General features: G+C 44.7%; 1 protein-coding gene across 1 annotated transcript in view; it reads right to left on the bottom strand.

Moving 5' to 3' along the window:
• Nucleotides 1-368: 368 nt before the first annotated feature.
• The window catches only part of LOC143019967 (putative E3 ubiquitin-protein ligase HERC1), a 63,748-nt gene continuing 54,487 nt past the window's right edge, over nt 369-9,629 (bottom strand). The window contains exon 19 of the mRNA XM_076176021.1: nt 369-1,417. Coding sequence (XP_076032136.1) covers nt 1,211-1,417 — 207 coding nt within the window. The 3' untranslated portion in view covers nt 369-1,210. The remainder of the gene's footprint in view (nt 1,418-9,629) is intronic.

Raw genomic sequence — 9,629 nt, 5'->3', positions numbered from 1 at the left:
AATAGATTGCAGTGACAGAAGAGATGCCTTGATTAAAGATGAAAGGGTTTTAAGAGGTCATGGGAACCAATTAAGAAAGATCACATGTATATGGTGTATGTATGTGAAGAAATACAGTTTTCCATATAGATGCATGAATACTTGGAATAGCTTGGAAGGTGATATAGCCCAACTTGGGACAATTAATGAATTCAAGACTAAGTATGATAATTGGAAATCAAAGACATTGTTCAAGTTGGAGCTGCACAAGAATTTGAGCCAATATATGATAAATTGGAGAGTAGGAGACAGGATACAACAAGCATTGCTCCTTTCCTGTACACTACATTTAAATGCACACACACAGTATATTCATTTGCAAGGAAATTAATATTTAAAAAATCTATTTAAAGAGTTTTGGGAAGTATTTATTCATGTAAACATGGGTATTGACTGTGAGGATTCAAAACTAATTTAATGCTCAAAATGGGGAACTGCAGGCTCTGACTGGCTACCCCTTTTTAAACATATATATAGTTTTTACAATGTCATTTTCAAAGAGCTAATGCACATTTTTTTCCTACCTAATTATCAGATTACAGGCAACTTCACTGTACTGAATTTAAGGGTTTAATCCTATTTACTTTAAAAGGACTAGCATATGAATTAAATTATAGAGAATGGCAGTGATATATTAACACAAAATATATCACACAAATGTCACTATATATGACTTAAAAGAAAAAGTTATTTCTACAGTAGTTGTGTCATTTTTATAGTATAATGCATGCAGACATTTCATTGACTAAAACCCTATAATTTTTTGTGTTCATATTAAGCTGCTACCACTTGACCCTTAGCAATTTCCACTTTATCTTTACTCATAACAATACATAAAAGTATTTAAATCCTCTGTTGTGGCAGGAAAATACTATAAACCAATATTAAATCTTAATATGAATTTAAATCTACTTCTGTTATGGCAAGGAAACATTGTAAACCAATGTTAAATTCTAAAAGATAACTGGGCACTGCTGATAAATATTAGCCATAGTTTGAGCTGATAGACATAACAGCTTATACAAGTTCATCTATAAATCTTATTTTCATTATGGAAAATATATTAAAACTGAGAGTTGCAGCACTCTTTCTCTACCTTTTGCACAGTTGAGAAAATAAGATTTAAATCAATTGAGTTCCTAAATTTCATACTAAACAAATATGCAAAAGTTCAGAAATCTTCCTCGTCAGAATGGTGATTTGTATCTTGGTTCCTTGCTAGCATGTAGTTGTCCATATCTATAGAGCGGCAGTTATTGATGGCATAGCGTAACTTCTCAGCCATGACATCTTGGCTTGAGTAGGGAGGTAGGCGTAGTTGGAAAAAACAAGTCTGAGCAGTCGGCAGCCCATCCATTGGACGATCCACTCTCATTACCTGTCAAAATTAAAAGTCTGGTTTTTACAAACATAATTCAGGTTATCTTTGGCAGCCCATCCATTGGACGATCCACTCTCATTACCTGTCAAAATCAAAAGTCTGGTTTTTACAAACATAATTCAGGTTTTCTTTGATCAAGCACCATATATTTGTGGTAAAAGTCAGTGGTGTAAGCTAATCAACCTCACCATGCTTGAATTAGTTACTGATATCAAAATATGTGGGATCTGATAACTTTTTATATTCAATATGAGTGAAGTAGTTTATTATGGGTACAGATTCATCATTATTCATCATTTGCTAGCCTACCAGGGGTTAGAGAACAATAATGATACAGTATACTGCACTATCAGGATACTATACTGTACATATTGTACTGAGGATACTATAATACTTTATGCTGTATGGACTCATCAATGCTTCACTAATGGAATCATAGATTTACTTGTTTTTTCACTCATTATTATTCATACTAAAGGTACTGGGTCTGCCAACTTTGAAAGATTGAAGAGAAAGAGGTAACATGATTACAGTGAACAGGTCACTAAAGGAGATAGATTGCAATGATAGTAGTAATTTATGAAAGACCTCATTTTATTAGGATGTGAAGAAATAGTTTTCCAAATAGATGTATAGATATGTGTAATAGTTTAGGTGATATAGCCAGAGCTCAAACAATACATGAGCTCATATCTAAATATGATAATTGGAAATAAAAAATATAGATTAAGTTGGACTGTACATGAATTTGAGTCTAGGTATGTTAGAAAATTAGAGAATAGGAGACAGGACCTAATGAACACTGCTATTTTCCTGTATGCTACAATTAGGTAAATACATATATTTAGCATTCTTTGTAAAGGAAAAAATTTTAATACTTAAAAGTACAATCATTCAATATACTCTGAATATGGCTAACCACACAACCATATCAGTACTGACATTTTATCATCAATAGCCATTTCAAGTATGTTACAATGCCCCATCGATAATGAGGGAGTACTGTATATATGTATTAACCTAGATATATATATATATATATATATATATATATATATATATATATATATATATATATATATATATATATATAATTACACACACACAGTATTCAGGTCACTAATGGGGATAGATTGCATTGAGAGAAGATATCTGATTAAAAATGGGAGGGATTGGTCATGGGCATAAACTAAGAAAGACCACAGGTTGAAAGGATATGAAGAAATACATTTTCCATATGGATGTATAAAAATGTGGAATAGTTTACAAGGTGATATGGTCCAAGTTCAAGCAATACACAAGTTCAAATCTAATCATAATTGGAAATCAAGGATATAGATTTAGTTGGAACTGTACATGAATTTGAGTCTAGGTATGTTAGAAAATTAGAAAACAGGAGACTGGACCCAACAAGTATTTACCTAGTTGTATTATACAGGAAGGGAGCTATGCTCATGGTGACCCATCTTTGTATCTCTCAGCATCAAGTTTTTTCTTAAAATATTGAATAGTGTTTGCACACACTGTTTCTTTGTCTAATTTGTTCCAAGTATCTATCACTCTGTGTGGGAAGCTATCTTTTTTCAGATCTCTTCTGTAATTATCTTTTTTTAGTTTCTTTTCGTGTCCTCTTAATTTTCCATTGTCCCATTTCAATAAATCATTCTTATCTAAGATTTCCATTCCCTTCATAATTCTATAGATAGTAAGTCTCCTCTTTCCCTTCTTTGTTCCAGAGTTGGTAATTCTAATTTGGACAGTCTTTGTTCATATGTCATTTTGGAAAGAGTTGGTGCCAGTTTTGTTGTTGCTCTTTGTATTCTTTCTAACTTCTTTATATTCTTTTTGTTACTGGGTGTCCATAGTGTTGCTGCATACTCGAGCTTTGGTCTTATTAGTGTAGTTAAATTTTTTTTTTATCATTTCCTTGTCCAAATAGGCAAATGCCACTTTTATTGACCCCAATAAATCATAGGTTTCTCCAACTATTTTATCAATATACTTATCCGATGTCATGTCTTTGCTGATCTTTTTCCAAGTTTACTTTTTTTATCTCTTCTTCACCAATTTTATAATCTCTCGATATTCTGTTTTTACTTTTTCCAAATTCCATTATACTACATTTCTTGATATTGAATTTCACTTCCCACTTTTGAGTCCATTTCCAGATCTTGTGTCTTGTTGTAATGAGTTGCAATCCTCCTCCGTTTTTACTTTCTTTAGTATTTTTGCATCGTCTGCAAAGAAATTCATATAACACTCTACTCCTCTGTCCATGTCATTTATGTATACAGCAAATATGATTGGGGCCAGTACTGATCCCTGCGGGACACCACTTATCATTTCTTCCTAATTTGAGGATTTATCTCTAATTACTACTCTCATTTTTCTCCCAGTCAGGAAGTCTTTCATCCATTCCAATAATTTTCTTCTGATGCCACCTAGTGATTCTATCTTCCTTATTAGTTTATTGTGTGGTACCTTATCAAATGCCTTTTGTAGGTCCAGAAAGGCACAGTCTGCCCAACCATCTCTATCTTGTATTATGTCTATTAATCTTGAGTAGAAGCAAATCAAGTTTGTTGTACATGATCTTCCTTGTCTGAATCCAAATTGATTTGGATTCAGTGTTGCTCCTTTCCTGTATACTACAGGCAAATCATAAACATGGAAAGGGAGATGAATTTTAATAGAAACTCGTGAGAATAAGAATTCATGGAATTAAGGAAAGAGATTGTGATTCTAAGGAAAGACTATTATGAAGTCAATAGAGAGGTATGTGAACTAAAGAAGAATTCCGAAACAAATAAGCTAAGTGTCAGGGGGGAAAAGCTACCCCTTTAAAATTTTGGATGTACTTAGAAAAGAGCTGGTGCCAACTTTGTTGTTGCTCTCTGTATTCTTTCTAGTTTCCTTATATTCTTTTTAGTACTGGGTGCCCACAGTGTTGCTGCATATTCCATCTTTGGTCTAATCAATGTAACTAATATTTTTTTTAATAATTTCTTCATCTAAGTAGTCAAATGCCACTTTCATTGACCTTAATAGGTTGTAGATTTCACTGACTATTTTGTTTATATGTTTATCCGGTGTCATGTCTTTGCTGATTAGTTCTCCAAGGTCCCTATCCAAGTGCACTTTTTTTATTTCTTCTTCACCAATTTTGTAATTTTTTGAAATATTGTTTTTGCTTTTTCCAAAGCCCATTATGTTACACTTCTTGATATTGAAGTTCACTTCCCACTTTTGAGTCCATTTCCAGATATTTTGTCCAGGTTTGATTGTAATGAATCACAATCCTCTTCTGTTCTTACTGTCTTTAATATTTTTGTGTCATCTGTGAAGAAATTCATATAACATTCAACTCCTTCATTCATGTCATTTATGTATATGGCAAACATGATTGGAGCCAGCACTGACCCTTGTGAAACACCAATTATCATTTCTTCCCATTCCGAGTATTTGTCTCTACTACTCTCATTTTTCTCAGTCAGGAAATCTTCCATCCATTTTAATAATTTACCTGTGATGCCACTTTAATTTAGTTTCCACTATTCCCATTATGTCTGGTTTTTCTAAGGCCAGATAAACATTTAATTCATTCATTCCTGAAGTTATTCCATCTATATTGATATAAGCTATTTCTAATTTCCTTTCTCGTCTTTTTCTGTCTGCTTTGTTTCCTTTTTCCTTATTGTTGGGTGGGTACAACACGTTTTCCCTCGGCGCCACGTATATAAGTATGCGCGCGGGCATTACCTGGCCATATAACACTCTACTCCCAACTCATGTAAATATTTAATGTAAATTGTGCAAAATGAAGGTAGGACTTGCATCAAATTAAATCAATAACTTTACAATATATCAAAAACACGTTAACACCTAAAGTCAAATAAAATGTACAGCAGAAAACAAGTCCTACCTTCATACCATATATGTATGATTAGCTAGATAGGGAACTTTATTAGAGAATAGATAGGATGACCATTACTGTTATAATAACACCACGCAAGTGGGTCCACCCCACACTATCACACTCACACTTCCTTCACTTTCTAAACTTTGCCTTCACCTATCACCCCCTCCCCCCCTTCTTACTCCCACATTTCTCACTTATCTATCGTTACTTATTATTATTTTACCTGGCCAGTCACTGTACGTCCTTATAGCAAGGACCCAACATGGCGCAGTGAGTTCTCAAGTACCTACGATTGCTCAAGATGCCCCCACCTCGCCGGTCCCCACGCTCGACGCCTTGGACCATCACCGAACAGCAGCAGGCCATCACCACGCTACAGGCCAACATGACGGCCCTTGGCGCCCACAGCAACACATCACCCACCTCTCGGGTACCCCCCTCGGCTACTCCTGAGAAATGTGACCTGGAAATGACGCCGGCAGCCTTCAGGTCTTGGAGACGGTCAATGGAATGCTGGCTCCTTCTATGTAAATGGCCACAACAGGATGCGGTCCACCACATCAGGCTCCTCTGTACTCCATTACTGCAGCGCGCGATAGACGCCAGGTTCACCCTCGCCGAGTGGGGCGCCCTAACACAACAGGAGTCGTTAGACGCCATAGGTAAGTTAGTGCTCCGCTCCTCGAACAAAGCGGTACAGTGGGCCGAGTTCTTTAATGTTTCCCAGGGGCAGGACGAGTGCGTCAGTGACTATTTCATAAGGGGTGCTCAGAAAGCTAACGACTGCGCGTTTCAGTGTCCCCAGTGCAATTGCAACCTCTCAGAGTACCTGCTCCTGAAAAAGCTTACGGTAGGACTGCGTGATACGGTGCTGAAACAGCAGGTGTACCAAGTGTGCGATTCTACAGACAGCGTTGACGCCCTTAGGGCCATGTGTTCCGCGTACGAGGCGGCTCGCCGGCACGCCATGGACGAGAGCTCATGGCGGGAACCCGGTCGTGCGGCTGGCACCGCACAGGTTATCGAAAACGAGAACTGCCCGCCTGACGTTGCGGCCACCACGGATGGCAAGGCGCAGCCCTCGCGTACCTGCTGGAACTGCGGTACCACACACGCCCTGGACAAGGCTTCTTGCTTACTGTGTCGGATGGAAGAAACGGGGCCATTCCAAGAGGTGCTGCAGGAGCTCGAAGCGCCCCAACAACGCCACGCCTGCCAACGTCATCTCGGGCTCCGTGACAATAGCAGGCACACAGGTAACCCGCCAACCCACCGTGGAGGTAACAGTGACGCATGGAGGGGGAGCCAGGCACCGCACCGCGGCTGTCGCAGACACCGGCGCCCAGGTGTGCGTCGCCGGGGAGGCTCTGCTGTCCAGGCTCCGCATTAGACCCGCGCAGCTGCGGGGGCAGGCGGCCTTGCGGGACGTGGCAGACCTGCCACTACAATGCCTCGGATCGTGCCGGTGCACCATATCCTTGGGCGGCCTTGCAGCAGAGCAAGACGTATACATCATACCCTCTGCTAAGTCGCTGTTCCTGTCGCTCAGCGCGTGCCAGGAGCTGGGATTAGTGCCCGCCAGCTTCCCCCACCACTCCCGGCCGGCGGTGCGGGCGCTGACGGCAGAAAGTACAGCTCCTGAGTTCGGTCAGCCACCTGTGAGGCCTGAGACAATACCATTCCCGCCACATGAGGAGCACGCGAAACGGCTGGAGGAGTGGCTGCTACAACACTTCTCGGCCACAACCTTCAATACCACCAGGAATCCTCTGCCGGTGATGGAGGGCGAGCCCCACCACATCCACCTGGCACCCAACGCCATCCCCCACGCCTGCCACAGACCGGCGTCGGTGCCGAGGCACTGGGAGGACGAGGTGAAGGCCCAGCTAGAAGAAGACATCAGGCGGGGCGTCATCGAGCCCGTCCCGGCAGGGGAGCCCACGGAGTGGTGCGCCCGCATGGTGGTGGTGCCCAAGAAGTCTGGCCAACCTCGGCGCACTGTGGACTATCAGCGCCTCAACGCCGCGTGCCGAAGGGAGACGCACCACACCCCCGCTCCCTTTGACATGGTTTCTGGAGTCCCCAAGCACTCCTTCAAGACAGTGGCAGACGCCTATTGGGGGGGTACCACCAGGTTGAACTGGACAAGGAAAGCCGCAGTCTCACCACTTTCATCACCCCATGGGGAAGGTTCAGGTACTGCCGTGCTCCCATGGGCCACTGCTCCGCCGGCGACGCGTACACCAAGCGTTTTGACGATGCCATTCAGGGCATTACGAGGAAGTACAAGTGTGTCGACGATACCCTCCTCTACCACAGCAGCATCGAGGAGGCTTTCTGGCACACTTACGAGTTCTTGTCGACATGTGCAGCCAAGGGGATTACGCTGAAGCCGGAGAAATTTCAGTTCGCTCGGAGGGAAGTCGATTTCGTGGGCTTCCGTCTGGGCTGGGACGAATATAAACCCACGGATACGCCTCGCGGCCATCAAGAACTTCAGCATGCCAGACAAGCCCTCCATCTCAGGCATCAGGTCGTGGTTCGGGTTCGTGAACCAGCTCGCCCCCTTCCTCACCACGGCCCCAATCATGAACGACTTTAGGGAGCTCCTGAAAAAACCATGTGGCAGATCGGTATATTGGGACGAGCAACTGCAAGAAAAGTTTTGTCGAGCCCAGGACACCATATGCCAGCTGGCCAAAGACGGCCTGGCGTACTACGACAAGACACGCCCGACAATAGCCATCACGGACTGGAGCAGGGAAGGTATCGGATTCGTCATCCTGCAGCAGTACTGCAACTGCTCATCCGCTGTTGCCCCCTTCAGCTGCAAGGCGGGCTGGCACCTGGCCCTGTGCGGCAGCCGCCACCTCACTGCTGCTGAGGCTGGCTACGCCGCAGTAGAGGGAGAAGCTTTAGCCGTGGTGTGGTGCCTCCAGAAAGCCAGGCTGTTCTTGCTGGGATGCCCGAACCTCACAATTGTCACCGACCACCGCCCCCTCACCAAGCTCTTGGGGGACAGAGCTCTGTCAGAGGTGGTCAACCCGCGGCTCTTCCGGCTAAAGGAGCGAACGTTGCAGTACCGCTTCCAGGTCAAATACCTGCCCGGGAAGAGAAACGCCGCGGCGGACTTTCTATCCAGGTACCCGGCTCTCAGAAGCCCCCCATCGGACGTTGATGCGGACCTGGACGAGGACCTCGCCGAAGCAATTGCAGCTGCGGTGATTGCCACAGCCGGATACGAGGGTCACATCCTGGATGAGTCAGCGGTGAGAAAGCTCGCCGCCGACGACCCCGTGTACCAACTACTGCTGGCCAAAGTGCTAGCCGCGGACTGGCACCAACACAAATCACAAGAGGTGACCTGCCTGCGCCCGTTCTATGGCGTAAGAGACAGGCTGGCAGTTATCCAGGACCTGGTGACGTACACATTCGAACAGGGGTGTGTACGCCTCGTGATCCCAGAGCCCCTCCGCCCACAGGTGGCTGCGAACTTACACGCCGGGCACCAGGGGCTCGACTCGATGCTGCGGAGGGCAAGGCAATGCGTATACTGGCCCGGAATGGAGGGAGACCTGCAGCACTACAGGGCATCCTGCACGTCATGCGAAACACACGCCCCCTCGCAGCCCGCGGAGACACTCGTCATCACACCGCCCCCGGAATACCCGTTCCAGTCTACAGTGGCAGACATGTTCCAGCACGAGGGAAACACTTACATGGCGTACGCCGACAGGCTTACTGGTTGGCTGGAGCTTACCCACTTCCCCTCCGGTGCCACATCGCAAAGAATCAAAACCCAATTGAGGCGTTACTTCACGCGATGGGGTGCCCCGGAACAACTGTCCACCGACGGAGGTACGAACCTGGGGAGCGAGGAAATGGCTGAATTCCTTAGGGACTGGGGCGTCACAGCACGCCTATCGTCAGCACAGTACCCCCAGTCGAACGGGCGAGCAGAGGCGGCAGTGAAGTCAGCCAAGAGAATTATCAAAGCCAACACGGGCGGCGGTGGAACATTGGACACCGACAAAGCCTCCCTCGCTTTGCTCCAGTACCTCAACACTCCACTGCGAACAATAAACAAGTCTCCCGCCCAACTTGCCACCGGGAGACAGCTGCGCGACGGGGTGCCCACGGCCCGTTGGCACCTTAGGGTGGACAGGCACTGGGGCGGAACGCTTCGCCAGAGAGAGGTGCAGATGGGGGAGGCTGGTAACACCCTGATGGCCAATAGCACACCCAGACACCTTCAACCCCTGGCCCCCGGTACCCGCGTGAGGGTTCAGA

Source organism: Oratosquilla oratoria, chromosome 38 (genome assembly GCF_046742065.1).
Source record: "Oratosquilla oratoria isolate Oo_2021 chromosome 38, ASM4674206v1, whole genome shotgun sequence".
NCBI classification, from domain to species: Eukaryota; Metazoa; Arthropoda; class Malacostraca; order Stomatopoda; family Squillidae; genus Oratosquilla; species Oratosquilla oratoria.
This window is presented reverse-complemented; position numbering and strand designations above follow the sequence as displayed.